The 19745-nt window shown below is 36.4% G+C and overlaps 1 protein-coding gene across 1 annotated transcript; it reads left to right on the top strand.

Moving 5' to 3' along the window:
* The first annotated feature begins 3430 nt into the window (after nucleotides 1-3430).
* CYP17A1 (cytochrome P450 family 17 subfamily A member 1) lies at nucleotides 3431-13517 on the top strand. Its single transcript, XM_081328174.1, has 8 exons — nucleotides 3431-3813; nucleotides 4848-4986; nucleotides 6917-7146; nucleotides 7410-7496; nucleotides 8531-8743; nucleotides 9873-10042; nucleotides 10119-10222; nucleotides 10648-13517. Exons 1-8 carry the CDS (start codon nucleotides 3505-3507, stop codon nucleotides 10923-10925), a joined length of 1530 nt encoding a protein of 509 aa, XP_081184300.1. The 5' UTR covers nucleotides 3431-3504; the 3' UTR covers nucleotides 10926-13517.
* Nucleotides 13518-19745: the final 6228 nt, after the last annotated feature.

Here is a 19745-nt window from a genome sequence, read left to right as displayed (position 1 = left end):
ATATCCCATAGTTTACAGTTGAGAAAGCCTTATCTGATTGCAAGAGAAGCCATGTACTAACTACGTAGTAGGCATTGTGAAATATTGGCATGCTTTAGACAAGGAACTATGCATCAAGATCAGAATTTCCACTGAGCAGAAACTCCTGCTATTATATTTCCTGGTATGATTTTTTTTCTTTTTTTTAACTGGCCGTATAGCTTTCCAGTTTGGTTAATGCAGCTATCTGCTTTTCAGGTAGCTGAAGACTCTCTCTGTTTTATTTATTTCATTTATTTATTAGATTTATATACCACTTTTATTACTTTATAATTAAGGCAGCGAACATATATAATACTCCTTCCTTCAACTATTTTTCCCACAACAACAACCCTGTGAGGTGGAGTGGGTTGAGAGAGTCTGACTGGCCCAAAGATTCCCTTCTGGCTTTCATGCCTAAGGCTGGACTAGCACTCAGTCTCCTGGTTTCTAGGCCAGCACCTTAACCGCTAGACCAAACTCCCTCTCTTTTGGCTTTCTGAAGAAAGCAGCATCACAGCATTGCACCACAAATCCCATACTTTTCAATATTTATATTACTGCAACAGAGCTTATATTACCCTTATCTCCACTGCCTCCTGCCTCCCTCCCAGTGGACATTATTGCTGTTTCAGGAATATTTCAGCCAAATTAGAAGAGCCAATTTTATGTCCAGTCAGCTCAATCAATATGTAAACATGATGGGCAGCTTAGAAATTAGATAGATAGATAGATGATAGATAGATAGATAGATAGATAGATAGATAGATAGATAGATAGATAGATAGATAGATGATAGATAGATAGATGATAGATAGATAGATAGATAGATAGATAGATAGATAGATAGATAGATAGATGATAGATAGAATAAAATAAAACGATATAGGTAATCCTCAACATAAGATTACAGCCAAGTAGTGGGAGGAGCACGGCCTAAAAAAGATAGTCCTGTTTAAGCAGTGCTCCAAGAGCTTTGGGATGATATGCATGGCAACTAAATTTTTAACTTGGAACGTTAATGGACTAAATTCACCACAGAAGAGGAAGAAAGTTTTTTAATATTTAAAACAATTCAAGATAGATGTTATATGGTTGCAAGAAACGCATATTAGGGTTGTGGACCAAAAGTATTTATCGAACTCAAGGTTGGGCACGCAATTTTGCTTCTGCAATGAATAAGAAAAATGGAGTGGTTGTTTATCTTAAAAGTGCTTTAACAGCGGACTTAATTGAAGCAGATAAACATGGAAGATATGTTATGATAGAGTTGCTGCTAGTAGGTAAAAAGATGCTTTTAGTTGGATTATATGCTCCTAATTAACAACAAGTTGACTTTTTTAGTTTATTTCATACAAAGCTTACCCAGTTGGATTATAAAATTTTTATTTTTATGGGGGGTTGGAATGGTGTTTTGGATGTTCAGATGGACAAGGCTGGAGCTTTTAAGCGCGTCCCAAGTCATGCTAGACTGCCTAAATCCTTTTTTGAAATGAAGGATGACTTGGAACTGCGAGATATTTGGTGTGAAAGACATTCGTATGAAAAGGATTACCGGTATACCTTTTTTTTTTTTTTCTGACAGACATCAATCTTTTTTTCAGGATCGATTTCATTTTGTGGACTAATGACTTTTTTTTAAGGATTAAGAAGGTGAAGATATGTGCAAGAACTATTTCTGATCATAGCCCAGTTTGGCTAGAGATTTATAAGGAGAATAAGGATAAAAATTTTTTTGTTTTTTTTTATATATTCTATATTAATAGTGTTTGTAGTTATCCTATGTGAGCTAGAGAGTGATAGATTTTAGAGTCTATGGTTGTTAGCATATGGTTGTTTATGATTCTTTTTTTCTTTTTTATACCTTGTACTTAGCTCTGGGAAGTCGGGGTGGGGGGGTGGGGAGGGGGGGAGGGGTAAGGAGGGAGGGATAGGGGAGGGGTAGGGGGGACTGTCAAAGATAAAATGTATGATAAAACTTTTCAATAAAAAAAAAGATTAATTTGGTGACTGTTTGAAATTACAACAGCACAAAAAAAGTGATGTATGACCATTTTTCAGACTTAGGACCATTGCAGCATCCCTATGGTCACATGATCAAAATTCAAAAACTTGGCATCTGGCATGTATTTATGATGGTTACAGTATCCCAGAGTAATCAACCTTCTGACTAGCAAAGTCAATGGGGAGGCCAGATTCACTTAACAGCTGTGTTACTAAATTAACAACTGCAGTGATTCACTTAACAAGAAAGGTTGTAAAATGGGACAAAACTCACTTGACAGCTGTCTTGCTTAGGAACAAAAATTTTGGGCTCAATTATGGTCATAAGTCAGGGACTACTTGTAAATAAAACCCCAGTCTTCCATCCAGTGTAGGCATGTCAAACTACTGGCCCGTGGACCAGATATGTCAAACCGAAACTGTACCCACCCCATTGCCGGCAATGGGGAAAAAGTCACAATACGTCACGCAAAATCATGTGATGTCACAAGTTTGACATGCCTGATCTAATGTCTACCACAACCACACTTCGGCTGACTGGAAATCAAACAGCTTTGAATGTTAAATGAAGTTTGACATTTCTGGCCATCATAGTCGATGTCTTTAACCAAAATCAGCTCTTTATGATTACTGAGGGGGTTTTTGCCCCTACCTTTTGTCCATTTTTCTGAACAGAAACCAGATGTGTGAAGCTGCCTCTTCCTAAAGAAGAGAAGTTGGGCAAAGGAGTTGGAAAAGAGTCTCTTTTACTTCCTTCTACATAAATGAAGATGATGAACAGGAGATGGGCAATGGTCCATCCTGGGAAAGATATAAATGGTGATCACGTGACCCCAGGACTCTACAACCATCGTAAATATATGCCAGTTACCAACACCTGAATTTTTATCATGTAACCATGGGAAGTTACATGAGTTACTTTTTCCAAAGTGCTATAACTTATAACAGTCATTAAAGAAATGATCATAAATTAAGGATACCTGTATTATTATGCAGTTTATATTACTAGTTGCCTGTGTATTATTGTATCTTATCTGCTTCACTCTGTTTTTCTTCTTTTAAATTCTGCTGTTTATTGACCAAATAAATATTGTTATTACTGTTATTGTTGTTATTCTGAGGAGCTCTAGGTATACTGACTCTGAGGGTCTTTTAACAATATAGAGTATAAATGTTAATATTGTATAAGCAAAGTAAAAAAAACCGTTTTGTTTTTTTGCAAGGACACACTTTTTTATGATTTATTTAGTTCAGGTCAGTTCAAATGAGATGCAGCTTGCTCTTGATTTCTTGGCAGGAAGCAAGGCTAATTTCTGTGCTCCAGATTATATTATCTGCTAAAGATTAGCCAGCATCAAGGCAAGGTGATATTGCTAGGACCCCTTATAAAAGTCCACATGTAGGCTAATACAGAGAGACTCCTTCCCTTGGCTTCATTTTTTTTCTGGATAGCAGGCCAATTCTCCAAGCAACTGAGAGACAATGATGATTCTCTTGGTTATCTTGTTCCTGATGCTGGCTGCCCTTTTCTTCTGGAGAGTAGAAAGAGGGAAAGTGGACTCCAAGCTCAAGAGTCCCAGGAGCCTTCCCTCCCTGCCAGTTATTGGTAGCCTCTTGCATTTAGGTGGCTCCAAGCAGCCCCATCTCTTATTCTTCAGTCTGCAGCAAAAGTATGGTAGCATCTTCTCCCTATACATGGGTTCCCATTACACAGTGGTGATCAATGATTACCTTCATGCCAAGGAAGTGCTGCTTAAGAAAGGGAAGATCTTTGCTGGAAGACCTCGAATGGTAAGTAACCTATCCAGGTTAGTATCTAATCTAGGCTTGGAGTTGGTTTCTGGCTCTTGATACAGTTTCAGTCAACGTCAGGGCCTAGAAAACAGGAGACTATGAGTTACAATCCTTCCTTAGGCATGAAAGGTGGCTAAGTGAGTTTGAGCCAATCAGTCTCTTTCAACCCAATCCATTTTTCAGGGTGGTTGTTATGGGGAAAGTACAAGGAGGAAGAAGTATTAGGTATGGTTGCCATCTTGAATTACAGCTACAAAATCAAATAAACAAATTTCAATTGATTTAAATTTCTTAGATAAGGTTGTGTGGATAATTTATTAGGAAACTTTAGAAATGAATGTTCACCTGATGAAAGTCCCAGAATGAACTGGGAACAAAATAATAAATTAATGCAAGTATCATTTTATTATGAGATTATTCTCTGAAAGTATTCTTCAGGTCTCTTTGCCATTGACTTGTATCATCTTAGAATATTTTAAGAAATTGTTTTTATAAAATACATTACATGACTGCATAATTTATTTCAAGAAATTAATTCTGACTGAGAAATTATAACAACAGTAGAATATGGATACAGCTATTAAGACATATTGTTCTTTTGGCTATGTGATTTAGAATTCTTTTTATGAGCCATTCAAACTCCACCAGGGAAGATATTGCTCTTATTACTTCAGTGCTAGCTCCAGTTCTCATAGAGGTAATATATTTGCATCTGAGTTTATAAATTTGGACTGCAGAGGTTATATGGTTTTCCGTAACCCCCATAAAGTTAAGAACATAAGAGGCATCAGACATGTGACTTTTCAATTCATGTTCTATCCTTTGCTCTTATCTTGAAAATACCACATTAATTTTTCTAATTGTCTTTTAAATCCATCTTATTTTATGGTCACCAACAAAGGGGACAAAGTCCTGTAATTACTTACACATTATTTGAAGAAGTGCTTCATTCTGTGTAATCTCACTGAATGCATTATAAGGTGTTTTGACGAAAAATCAGTTATTTCTCCTCTTCATCTGCATCCTCCCAGATTACTACAGACTTGTTGACCCGGAATGGAAAAGACATTGCCTTTGCTACTTATAGCCGAATGTGGAAATTTCAGCGCAAGATGGTACATTCTGCACTTTCCCTGTTTGGAGAAGGATCTCAGGCTCTGGAGAAAATCAGTGAGTTGCCCACAAATAGTAGTGAAGGAGCCCCAAACCAGGGAAACACTAGTAATGTACTTGCAAACAAAGATTAGTTGAACCTACTCTTCTTGGGTGAAGAAACATATTATCTAAATAAAGGACACCTGCAGGTTGGATCAAAATTCAAGACGGTGGCTGGGACCATGCAATTATGGCCACTATCTTGACTTTTTTTAAACCTATCCTTTGGACACCTCTGATTTAAGTGTTATTATACAGGCTCACACATCAGTTTCCTGCCCATTGAGTATTTTGTTTTAAAGCCAATGTTCCCATCCTGGAAATTTTATACATCATTATCATAAGTGCATGTACCTTAAAGACTGTTTATTTATATTGTTTGGTTAAAGACAACCTAAACTACATAAGAAGATGCATCAAGGACAGATATTTAAGTGTAAAAGATAAGTAGACAAAAAAATTGAAAAATTGAAAAACTAAAAAATATAGTATCTAACAAATGTTTAGTCATATAAACTTATAGTCATCTAAAAAAAATCTAATAATTAATAAACTGAAACATGGCCAAGGACAGTAACTACATTTACCTTAAAACTGCCTGCATCCTATAACCTTGGCAGTTAGTTTATTCTGTGATAACAGTTGTTCTTGAACAGAGAGTGGGTATCATAGTTTTAATCCATACTTTTACTTACTTCACGTAAGAATTATGACATTGATATGATCAGTTTGCTGATATGAATTTTCTTGGTTAAAATAAAAAAAGGAAATAATTTACTTTGCTTTCACTGGTCTTTTTATATACTGAGATTACCTGAGAAAATATTTATCTGCAGGTTGATGCTGCAAAAGAGGAGGTAAAACAATAAAACATACATCATATTTTCAAACAATGAGTAGAAAAAACCATGGTTGCTGGAGCAAAGGGCTGTAGAGTTATTCAGATGCATTTGTCTTTCTTAGGTATGCATTAGTGTGATATATTTATGTTGTAGAACTTTAAACACCCTAAATTGTGTTTGTCAAACATCCAATAACCAATCTTTCAGTATAAGCATCACCTTGTACTCATTTGAAATTGGTGGCATCAAAATGGAATAAATAAATAAATAATTTTTTGACAATAGGCCATAGAGTTGCAATTATTAAGTCAGGATGTAGCCAAGATATTGATTATTAAAGCACTTTACAAGTTTTTCTTTGATCCTTCCATCAATCCTGAAAAGTAATTTTATGCAAAGGTTTAGGAATCTTTTAAGTTATTTTCTTATACCCCTGCTATATTGTGTAAGGCAGAATGCAGTTCAATGGAACTTAATACCCATTAGCTGTTCCAGGCTACATTTACATGACACATTTACGTTTTGTAACTTAATAATGGTTTATTTGATTCAATTTGGGGTGTTCATATGACACATAAAGTTAGAGCAGCATGGTGCCCTAGAAGTGAAGATGCTCACCTCTCACTTGGAAAGTTGAGAGTTCAATCCTAGGCAGCGGCATATGTTTCTCTGTCAGGGTGCAAAGAGAACTCCGTGTAGGCATCAGGAAGGGCATAGGGCCAGTAAACAGTCAGCTCCATTCAGTCGCCACGACTCACCATGAAGCAAAGGGATTAAAGGGTCATAAAAAGAAAAACAAATGACACATAAAGCTCATTTGTTGTGTTCAGTATGATATGTAAAAATAGCCTTACTATACTTCGCTTTTATTGCATCTGGGACATTAAGTTCGGAAGTGATTGATTTATCCAAGGTGAAAAATTAATCAGGTGAAAGATATCTCCTGGATAATCGAAGTGTTATCTGGGGAACCTATCTACAGGTATATTTCTATCCTGGGTTAAAATATTTCTGTTTCTCTCTAATTCCTGTGTCCATTCTCCCGGTTCCTAAAATAATTATTTCTTTTTGCATAGATTTGTTCTCTCATGCTTTTCTTCCAGTCTCTCAACAAGCAACTTTTCTGTGTGCAACTTTGAGTGCTACAGAGAATTCAACTTTGGACATGGCTCCTGAACTAACACGTGCTGTTACAAATGTAGTGTGCTCCCTTTGTTTTAATTCATCCTACCAGCGTGGAGATCCTGAGTTTGAGTCCATGCTTCAATATAGCCAAGGCATTGTGGACACTGTGGCTAAGCAGAGCATGTTGGATATCTTTTCATGGCTTCAGGTGAGAGATTTGAAGAATGTGAGAAACAAAATTCATTTTTCCCTAAAGCCAAAGTTTCAAAGATAGCAAAGACAGTTTTGTTACCAGCGTCCAACTTCTGAAGGGTGGAAAGTTCAAGAATGTCAGATTTATCTGACATAAATCAGATAAATAACATAAATTAATTAATTTTCTTCAAATTCTTTTTCTTATGATGGCATTGTTGGCTCCTGTTTTTCTGAGGAGAGATTTATTGATTATGGCTATTTCTCTGCCCACCACAGTATTTCCCAAATAAAGATTTGGCCTTGCTGAAAAAATGTGTTGAAATGAGGGACCAGCTCTTACACCAGAAGTTTGAAAAACATAAAGTAAGTGTCTACAATCAGAAGTTTTATAGATTAATTATACTATCCCTTATAATGATGAATCATCACAACAGATTTTAGTAGTAGTGTTATGTATTAAGCTTTATTGCAACACCTAAAGCTGTGTATAAGAGTCACCACCAGGAGGCGTTGAACTGTAACTGTTTTGGCGGGAAGCATTTCGGCAGGAAACAGAGGTTCAAACCGTTTGGTTGGTTGAGTACCTGGCCAGGTACAGGCCAGGTATCTATAAGAATGCAGGTAGCCCCTATTCCCCAGTACAGTCCCTTCCACCAATAAAGAGCTGCTATGCTGTACTGTCTCAGCGTCCTTCCTGCTCTTCAGAACCCACACAACACAACAAGTAGCATCAAAGTTAACATGTGGTCTTAGCTTTGTTCCCATAAAAATCCCTAGTAATGCCGAAGAGACATGTTAAATAGTTTATTTATTTGAACCATTTATGCTCTACCTTTTTCATTCAATATCAGCTATATGTTCTTCATAGAATTAAAACAGTGGCTGTTTTCTAAATATAAAGAAATTATGCTCACGGTATAAATTTTGCCAATCAGTCTCTTTCTCAGTCTCATCTTTTAAGCAGTTTTAATATACTATGAGCTTTTTAGCTTTATAAAATGGCAGAGATTGTGGAAATTAAATCATTTATAGAAATAGTAGATAGAGTTACGCAAATAAGCAGACCTAATGCTGGGTTGGGTTGAAGTCTCTTTTCTCTCCTCCGAGTAACCACACTGCTCAAGAGTTTCTCTGGGACAAAGAAAGGAAAAAGCCAATGCTGGCTGAGGTGGAGGTGAGGCAAGAGAAGTCACTGCTTTGCCCCACAAATAATGTGCTATGTATGCTGTCTTGAGCTCTTGGAAGAAAAGTGTGATAAAAAATCAACATACAAATACATATTGGAAATGCTCCAATTTCCGTTTGTTGCTCTACTATGGCAGGCAAATCCACTAAGTAATCTTCCTGGTGGTGTCCTTCAATCATCACCACTATCAATTCTCATTTTTTCCTTCCAGGAAGCGTTCAGAAGTGATTCTGTTAATGATCTAATGGATGCACTTCTGAGGGCCAAATTGAACATGGAGAACAACAATAAACATTTATTTTGTGAAGAAGAACTAACAGATGACTACCTACTCATGACAGTGGCTGATATCTTTGGAGCTGGTGTGGAGACTACAACCACTGTGTTGAAATGGATTGTGCTCTATCTCCTACATTACCCAGAGGTAGTGGCTTCTCCTGTCCTGCCTATGATCTCTTGAAGAATTGTATTGACTATGAGTTATGTGAACAAAGGAAACAGATATCTACACTACGAGTTCCTCAACTGAGATCCTTAATTAAGAGAAACTGATTCTTTCCATCATGTTTAGACATTGTCATTGGCAGAGATCATTAATTGCATTCTTTTATTTTTAGCCATATTTTTATAGCAATAGCACTTATATACCACTCTATATTGCTTTACAATACTCTCTGGAATGTTTACAATGTAGAATCATATTGCCCCCAATTATCTGGGTCCTCATTTTACTAACCTCAGAAAGAAGGCTGAGTCAATCTTAACTCCTGTCAGGATTGAACTCCAGGCTGTGGGCAATTTGCCTGCAATATGGCATTCTAACCACTGCACCACCAGAGTTCAGTCATATTTTTATAAAAAATCCAAGCACACATGCATCTAAGCACTTCACAATTTAAACGGAAATCACAATAACTAAAACACTGATACTAAAATATAGTTAATATTAAACACTACCCTAAATTAAAAAAAAAGTCTTGCAATGATCAAATCTCAGAACCTACTTAACCTGCATGATCTCACTGGTGACATAGAAGAGCATCTTCCTCATGCATTTGAGTTTGCAGGGAAAGGAAATGGTTATAAGGTCATAATAAGGTCTGGTGGGTACCCCACCATAAAGGATTTTATGTAGGGTTAGTGAAACCTTGAAACTGATCCTAAAGATCACAGAAAGTCAATGGAATTCCTGCAATGCAGGTTGATAAAACAGCACTTTGGGAGGCCTGAGAACACCCGTTCTGCTACATTTTGCACTGCCTGGATTTGCTTCAGGGGAGACTCCATCTAAAGTGAATTAAATAGCTCAGTGTGGAGATATTGTCTTGAGGCATGCTGAGCAAGATTCTCTTTGGTCCTGACCAAAAACAAGGTTTTGGAATTAAATAGTATTTTCTGTTTCCAGAGTTTTATGATGTTCATTATCATTAAAAATACTCAAACTGATTTCTTCCCATTGTTGAACCACTGTCTAGATCACAAGGCAATTCCTCCACAGCTGTCATGATATTTGCTTGATTCCTTCCTGCTTGATTCCTTCCTCATTTCTCCAGGTACAACAGAAGATCCAGGAGGAACTGGATCACAAAGTTGGTTTTAATAGACATCCTGTACTTGCTGATCGACAGCATTTGAATTACCTGGATGCTACCATTAGTGAAATTCTACGTATCCGGCCAGTTGCCCCACTTCTTATCCCTCACGAGGCACTGACAGATACAAGGTGAGGAGGATCATTTCTAATAGTGGGATTTGATGGGGAAGAGGACTTAAATAAAATGTTATTTTTTCCCCTGTAGCATTGGGGAATATCATATCCCTAAGGGAACTGAAGTTGTAATCAACCTGTGGTCCATTCACCATGATGAGAAAGAGTGGGATGAACCAGGGAAATTTAACCCAGGTGGGTGTACTGCCATTCTTGTGTGTGTGTATAAGGATGAGTAGGACTTTCCATTAAAATTCTTTTATTGTCAAGAAGGGCTGGTTTTTTAACATATAATTTGTATTACTTTTCTACCCACTGCCCTACTCCTCACACCCAATAGCCAACCAAAGAACTTCTCTTCAGATTCCTGCTTATCAGTATTTTTTCCTCCAATATGACCCTTCCTTGCTACAATTACAACTACTACAGTATATATATAAATTTCTTTTCCCTAGACTGCCACCATACGAGTGATAAGGTAATATTTTGGATGGGTAGAGAATCCTTTTTCAATGATAAATTTGGGGATGATCTATACGGATATTCTAGCCAACTTCTTCTGTTCTTCATTATTGAATATGTGATGGTTTCTAGGAAATGCTTGTGCTCTTACCCCACAGATCGTTTCCTAGATGAGGATGGGAACCGGATCTACTCTCCCTCACCCAGTTTCCTCCCCTTTGGGGCTGGTATCCGTGTTTGCCTGGGAGAAACCCTGGCCAAGATGGAGCTGTTTCTCTTTATAGCGTGGATCTTGCAAAAATTCTCACTCAGTGTTCCTGAGGGAGATACACTGCCTGAACCAGAGGGTAAATTTGGAGTTGTGCTTCAGGTACCAACATACAGAGTAAAAGCTACTTTGCGAGAACCTTGGAAAGAAAAAGTAATAGAACAATAATACTTTTTGAGTCTCAAATAATCTAACAGAAGACAAATAATTACTTTAGCTGAATCCGTAAAGATTAGGAGGTACAACAATAGGCTCCACTACTACAGTAGGTTCAAAACAGAAAAGACATTAGAACTCTAAACAATTTTCCCCCAATAAACTGCAATTCCTTTCTATATATTATCCCTATGGAAAATAAAAGAATTGGTACGATGGAATTTTTTGGCACTGGGAATGATATAATACCAACAACTCTAAGTAAATAGAATACCGTACTTATATATTCAGAAGCAATGATATCTAGACTGTTGTACATGATCCTTAGATTTTGAAATAAAAAGTACAAACATGATTTTCAGTGGAAAAAAATGCTGTCTTCAAGACAGAATGTCACCACCTCTTTTTATAAAGGTGCTATGTGAGAAAAGCAACACAGAGTGCCATAAAAATGACAGATACCATTTTTCTATTGTCTGCATTCCCTTAAGAAGATCATGGTAGATATGCCTAGACATACTTGTTTGGATACATTATTTTCTCTACTTCTCTTTTCTGATATGCTGTACAGAACTCTCCACAGATGAAATAACAATTAACAATTTAGAACTTTTCAAATACCGCTATAACTTCCACTTTGCCAAATGATAGTTACATATCTGCCTTCTATTATACGTTCCTTATATTTTACTCACCCATACATATTCCTTGAGGAACATTTGGGTTGGATTGGAAAGAAGACTATTTTCAACTATGTAATAGGCCTGTTTACCAACAGGACATGTATAATATTTTTCTGATTTGAAATAAAATTAAAATGAAAGACAAACATTTTTATTTTCTAAATGTGACTTTACAAACATAGTTTCACAAATCGCCATAAAAATATTTCATCTGAGGTAAGCTGAGGCAAGTAATATTTCTGTTTAAGCAATTTGCTAGGTTCCTTTGAAGGTCAGTTTTTATCTATATAACAAAAGAAAGTGATAAACACTTTTTCCACTGGCCTATATCTGAACTATATGCATATCGCTAGAGTATAATATAAGGAACATATAATAGGAGGCTACATGCGAACCAATGTTGTACAGTTAGTATAGTGTATTGGATAGCATCTTGGAAGATTAAATTGCCATCTATCTTTAAGCATAGAAACTCACTGGTTATTTGATCCACTCAGCCACTTTCAGCCTAGTCATCAAACAAATATGTACAAATGGTGGGGTCCTTAATTTTATTGTGCTGTAGCAGCTATGTGACAGTGGGATAATCTTGCTTGATAGAAATAATCACATACACAGTTAACCTACTATCAATACAGAATCAAATATCCCTAACTCTTCTCAGGAAAGAGGGAGTTATAACATGGGAACAGTTGTTTTCTCAGATATATCAAATTTCTTAATCAATTGTGGAATGAAAGTAGAGAACAGAAGCAGGTCAGGAAGTGGAGTATACTAGAGTCTAGTTCTATGATGATCATGTATATTAAACGCATGCATATTTGGTAGATATACGTAGATGATAGATACAGTAGAATGTATTTATATTAATAAAGTTGCTCATCCAAAGTGTAATAAAATACCCATACTTTTAACACATTTCAACTTTGCATACTAGTATAATTTGTGAAGGATTAAACTCTAGTATGTTTGAAGCTTGATATTTTTAAAAGATTGGAGTCTTTGACTAGCAAAGCGGCACTTAAATAATGTTGAAAAATGTCTCCTCTTTTAGTCATTCATTGGGAAAACACATTTAAGAAAAAAGCCATTAATTAAGAGTCACAGAGGTGTTGTAATTATGTTTATAAATATGGTTTGAGAGTATATATAAATCTCAGCTAAGTGTTGGACTTATTGTCAGTGAATGTAACTAAGTTTTCTATTTACATCTGTAAACATGATTTCAAAAAAATATTATGCTATTGGAAATTGAGTTAGCAAATACTTAAAAATAATTAACAGTACTATGTGAAGAATTTTGTTATTGTTATAGTGGCCTTAAACCACTGTAACAGTATATTGAAAGTCTATGCAATATACTGTTTATTCTAAATCCTATTAATTTTACTTTGTATTGTAACATAACAATATAATTTTATAATCTTGTTTTTAACTGTGCTTTTAGTCATGTTTTGTATTGATTTATTATGTTGTTTGTAAACTACCCAGAGTCACTTAGATGAGGTGGGTGGTATAGAAATTTAATAATAGAAAGACAATATCTAATGTTCTAATTAACATCTACATCTGATTTATAAAATACATTGTTTATTTAGGTGAAGGTTAATAAAGAGTAAACCCCTTCAAGCTTAATGTATTTTAATTCACACATTAGTTTTGTCTACTATTTCTACCAAGGAATATAAACAAGGGGAAAACTGAAATATGAAACCAAAAATATTGTCTAATGATGTGATCCCAGTTGCCTTTTCAAAATTACTGGATTTCTCCTAAATTACATTCCACTATTGCCTTCAATTGGTTCTTCTTCATTTTTTTCAATTACAGATGTATAAGCCAGTGCTGTAGGTAGCTAACAAAATAAATTCAGACAATTCAGCAAAGTTAATATGGAGCATCTGCCTGGGTTACAACACAATATAATGTGTGTTAGCCTCAAAGAAAATGCCATGGTGCAATTACTGAATTATAGCTTCTATAGCGGGCCTCCTGTTGGGTTTGGCTTGCATTTCCCAGAATTCTCATGTACCACAGACCAGAAACTCATTTGAGTGGCATTGGCTTATGGACTGCAGTTCTTACCACTTTTTAAATCTGCTGATTCTGAGATTACTATTTTGATCTTCTTGTTTTAGTTTTTGACAGACTAACAGATGTACATATTTGTCTTATATGAATGCCTCCTATCTTCCAGAATTAATATATGTCCAAATTTAATCAGAATTTACATTAGATTTTTTTTACTACAGATTTAATACCATCTACACATTTATAGATATTCTAGATTCTGTTTATGCTAAACACTGGATATCATATTAAACTGAAGTCAAACACCTGCATTTTGACTATACAAGCACAGGGTACAAGGTGCATGTCTACAAAAAGGCTAGGGACTTTTCATATTACTAATACTCTTAATATTTAACTAAATAATGGAGATGATGTATACAGTACATTAACTGAACATGAGCCTAAGTCAGATATCTACACTAGTTTTCTTTATTCTTTCAGTAAAACATCAAATTTTAAATATTGAAACAACTGGGTTTAACTTACAATCTTTGACTTCTCCAAAATTATCCCCAGTACATTTTCAATGCATTCACAATGTTGGTAATATTTTACATATTTATTAAAAGTATATTCCTCCATTACTCCAGAAGCAAAAGGTGGCATACACCACATCACTCTTCCAACATTCCACACAACCACCTTGTCGGGGAAGCTGATCTGACAGTTAAAAAACCAGCTCCAAGTCTGAGCATGCAATGAGCTTCCATTATGGAAAGTGGATGTGAACACACACAATCATGACACCAAACCATCTTTCAGTGCAATTGCCAAATATATGTTGGGAGGAGAAACCACATTCTGCCAGGCACAGTCAACCATGCTAGAATTATGGATTAACAAGGATTAAACTTTCTCCCCCAACAACTGTTCAGCATATTAAACTTTTTCAGAATTCCTCATTATTACTTTGGAACTCACTAGAGGGTGCCAGATGCATTGCTATTTACAACCGAGTCTTATCTGTATGAAATACGAATTAGCCTACTGCTGAGATTGCTGTATTTATGCAGTGGTGCAGATTCTCAGAACTGGATGGCTTTTTTCCCCCTCTGCCTGTAATGTAAAATTAAAAAAAAACAAGCCCTTTGCCACAGCAGATCATCAAATGCAAGTGGCAGAATTGTCCATTCCCTAGTTCTATAGACAAGACCTCTGAGGCTGGAAAAATTGGTCCCTCCCCAGCCTGTGTTAATGTAGTCAGCATACACATAGCATTGTGTGCAGTAGAGTATTTAGTTACTATCTGTCTTAGCCCCTTGAATGCTTTAATTAAATGTGGATAGAATCAGAGTCAAATGCTCATCCCTTTTTCTTAACTTTTATATGGAGAAGATACATAAAATAACAGGTATATTATGTATTTCTTTTTACAGAAACTATTTCTATAACAAAAATACAAAATTCATTGCATTTGATTTTTTTTAAGCAACTGAGTATCTAATCCGTATTGAGATAGTTTAGCCTTCAGTTAAATAACTCATAAGTTTGTTAAATGTTGTATGTGGTTTCTTATATTTATCATAGCCGTTATATTTTCTAGGAAGTGGTCCCTCTTTAATTCAGGACTAAAAATATGTTTCAATATGGAACTATTTTCTTATTGGAAAGGGTTATATCAGACATGTCAAACACAAGGCCCGGGGGCCGGATACGGCCAGCGAAGTGGTTTCATGCGGCCCACGAAGCCATCCTGGAAACAGTGAGAGAACGGCCCCCACTGCCTTGGCCCTGGCCCAGAGACCCTCCTCCTGCCAGAGACCCTCAGATCTGTCCCACTCCTGCCCAGGCCCCCATAGGCACCTTTGATGCGAACTATGTATAACTGGCCGTGCCCACCCAGTAGGCCATACGCACTCTAGCCACGCCCACCCAGTAGGCCACGCCCACCCTAGCCATACCCACCTGGCCCTCTGAGGGCAACCGCAATGCTGATGCGGCCCTCAGTGAAATTGAGTTTGACACCCCTGGGTTATATAATGCAGCTTCGAAGGATTCAGCTTCTGACTAAGCCTTCTTCAAACTTGTACTCTGCATGGCTAGACAGGAATTTGGGGACTGATAATTACTGGGAGGGTACTGAGTTGAAGAAAACTTATTTTTTGCCAAGTGCTGAGACAGATCCAGGTAAGGTTTCAGACTTCCAGATAGCAAATCATCTGGATCAGAAATAGCAGCAGTTGACCAAAGATTATGTTGACAAAACAAGTGGGACACCTTATGTAAAGTCTTGGCTTACACCCACACAGACTGAGAGCATGTTTACTGATTAACAAGGAAGATCAGACCAGTACAATGCTGCACAAGGCAACATTTTCTTTAAGTAGTGCAAGAATCTGGATTTTAATGTTGTCTTACTACACATATGTTCAGTACATGCATAATTACTTATGGTAGAAGCTGTGTATACTTTTAATTTATAGAGCAGTGTTTTCCTGAATTTTGGAGAAGTTCTTGAGTATTTTCATAGAGTGTTTTCAGAAGTTCAGAAAAAATTCAGTGTAGGGCAATTCAATGTAGGTTCTATTTGAGGGCCAAATCATTTTTTAAAATCCTCATTTATGTCTGAAACCAGAGCAAAACCTATTTTTTTCTTTTACAACCATAGCTTTTTGCCAAGACCTTTTCTTCTGAGCACCTGGCAGTCACATACTATTATTTCACTAGTCATTTGAGGGGAAAGGTGGCTTGGCAGTTTTGAAGTAAAGCAAACACTCTTTTTTTGCCTATGACATGCAGTTGCCTGAATTTAAAAAGTGGATGTGTGGGTATTAGCAATTTATTCCCTTCTATTTTGTGCAGAGTGAGGGTGATTTTTGTTCTTCAGGAACTGTGGAACTTGGGTTGAGGACCGAACCAAATGATATTCCTTTGCATTCTCCCTCAGCATTTCAAAGCCTACAGCTGTAAAGACATTGTAGGATGGCTTAAAGTGATCTTCTCTGTGAATGGCCTGTGTCATGTTTGCTATTAAAAATAGTGAAGACTGCAGTCTGAATTCCTATTTTTGTTGTTTGGCACTGCTATCTCATTCTAAATTTGATTTTCTTACAGCATTCATAAAATGCAGTAGAAAACAACCATTAGATCTTCTATGCATAAAACAGAAAAAGTATGCTGAATTGCTTTGACTTTAAGCTGATGCTGTCTCTTACCTACAGTGTTGACTCTGGTCATTTAAAATATTCCTCACATACGCCCATTAAACACCAGACTGTAAAAAAAATTACATGTGACACACATATATACAAACAACATATTTAGACATGTTTAGTGTTTAAATTTCAATGCTAGACAATTTTCCATCTAAATAAAACAAATTATTTAATTAATCTGTATACTGCCAAACCATATTCTTCAGCTATTATTAAATTGTAATGATTTGTAAATAGATGTAAAAACAGTCTGCAATAAAGTAGCATGGCTTTGTATTAGTTATATATTTATATACAGTCATAATCAAAAGACTAACCTCCTGGGGTTTATAAACTCTTATACAGGTAAGCCTAACAATGGTAATTGGGACCAAGATTTCCATTGCTAAACATTGAAATCATAAAGTATGACATCATATTACTGCATTGGTTAACAACAGCAGTTCTGGTACTCCCCCGTTACTGTTATTAAATGAGAAGCATACAGGTTGTTACATAAGGAGTGAGATGCCGAGGACCCAAATTGTGACCATCTGACAGTGGGAAAGCTGTCAGCTAAAACTTCTAGGACCAGTCATAGCTACCATTCATTTAGTGCTGTCACAAATTCAAATAATCATTGAATGAGGACCACCTGTGTATACACATTAAAGACATACATTTGTGCATCAAAATGGAATTTCAGACATTTGATAGAATGTTACTACGAAAGCAAGTAGCTTTACCATTACAGTGGTATCTCAGTATTCATCTTTAATTGGTTCTGGGAGGCACAACAAGTGCTAAAAAAAAGATGAGCACCAAAGAAACCCTGTGACTTGCCACCTGACCCTTTGTTTTGATTGGGAAGGACTTCCTATCTGTCCCTTTTCCTATGTCAGCAACCTTCCCAGCATGGCTGACTTCCTATCTACCCTCTGCAGCTTACCCCCCTTCCTTTTGCAGCATGACAAGTACCAAACAAACACTGAGTACCAGGACTACAGTTGTGCGTCAAAATGCATCAAGTACCAAATTCCACAAGTTTTGAAGCAGTTGAGTACCAAGGTACCACTGTACTTAATTTCTCACCTGCTCCTGCTCTGAATTGTAATAAGCTCTTCCCTCATTGTTCCATTTAATCACGACATCCACAGATTAAACTCAGAATAAAATTCAGTATGCTTGATTCCATTCTAAGGGAATGGGGTGACAATACGCTAAATGAACAGCATACGTCTGCTGAGTAAGTGTAGGAAGATGCTGTTACACCTTGAAAATTAAGTGCAGATGAAACAGTATCCTTGAGAAGATTATCTAAAATGTCATAAAATGTTGAGAAGTGACAGAATTTGTCTTGGTGTTTGCATGATCACCATGCAAACTTCTTTGAATTCAAAGAATTCTATGAATTAAAAGACTTCTTTGAATTAAACTCAGCCTAGGTGGTCTATTTCAACTTAGAGAAACATGGACAAAAAACAGTGCCTTACAATCAATGGCTGATTTTCCCCTTTTGCAACTTTTCATTTACATTTCCAAACATACTCATCTTCTGCCTCAACATTCTGTAAGATGCTCAAATAGTCCATCCCTTAAATTCATTCCTGGTGCACCTTTCGCATGATAAGGCTGCTTCCGTTGGACCATTAACATGGGATAAAAAGGCAGATTTATTGCTAAGAAAATAAAAAACAGATTCATTTCTTTCTAGTTTTTATGCTCCACTCTGTTGTTGTTTTTCCCCAAAAGTGCCATTAACATTTGCATCACCCTATTTTCCACATTCCTTTTTCATCTCAATCGAGAGGAAATATATTCTTCTTCTAGGTTTAATATTCAGACTCAGATATCTCTTTGGCCTATGTTTAGTGACCTTGGATGTCCCTTGAGCTAGTAAACACGCCTTCTGAAATCTTGCTAATGGAATGCTGATCTACAGGACAGTCAAGAAGATGGTGCTGAATCACTTGTATCAGTATTTATATCCCTAACAGCTGCATCACAGGTTAAATTCTCATAATTCAACTTCAGGATTTTATTCCCTAGCTGTGGTTTGCTGAAGCTCACATTCTGTCAACCACAGTGAGTGCAAGGACATGTTTATAAAAATTTCAAGAGGACTTTTGCTGGACAGGAAAAAAAATAGAAATTAAAGCTCCCTAGGTTTTCAATACTATAACGTTAAACAATGCCTTAAATCAATACTAAGTTATAGATCAAATTAAGGTATAATCCTATAGCTAAGAAAACCCAAATTTCAGATGCAGAACAACCCCATATATAACATTATAATCCAATACAGATAGGCCTCACTTAACAATGGCAATTGGGATCAGAATTTCCATTGATAAGCAATGTGGATTGTCTGTTAATTGGAAATCACAAGTTGTTAAACAAGGACTTCATGTGACTGCAACTTGGAATTTCCTGATAGTTTCCAGCAACCAAAATCAATAAGGCAGGTAGTTACAAATCCTGGATGGCACATACAGGCTGATGGGTGAGTGCTGTGCATTATGGAGGGAAGGGGATGCTGCAGTGCAAGACTGGATAGACAAGGCAAGCAATGTTGTGTAATGCAAGCTAGTTGAAACTCTTGAATTGTGATCATATGACCATGGATGCTAGAACAGCCAGAACTTTGAGGACTGGCCATAAATACCCTTCATTTAGCAGTTGCAACTTTGAACGTTGCTGAAACAAGTATTCATTAACCAAGGATTACCTATAATGGTTTCCAGTCAGAGTTAAATTCTCAGATATACTTTTTATCTAAGAAGTAAATTGAGGTATCAAACCATACTCCCACAATTTAATTAACCATTCTTCCAAAGGAGTCTCTTCCAGCAAAAAAAAAAACAAAAAACCATTAAATCCTTCCACTTGTCAACATACAATAGTGTACTTTGAACAAAATATATGGTTTAGTGAAATTTAAT

The sequence above is a fragment of the Vipera berus genome (genome assembly GCF_964194415.1).
Source record: "Vipera berus genome assembly, chromosome: 5".
In the NCBI taxonomy this organism is placed as follows: Eukaryota; Metazoa; Chordata; class Lepidosauria; order Squamata; family Viperidae; genus Vipera; species Vipera berus.
Note: the sequence above shows the minus strand (reverse complement) of the source record. Positions and strands in the feature narration are given on the sequence as shown.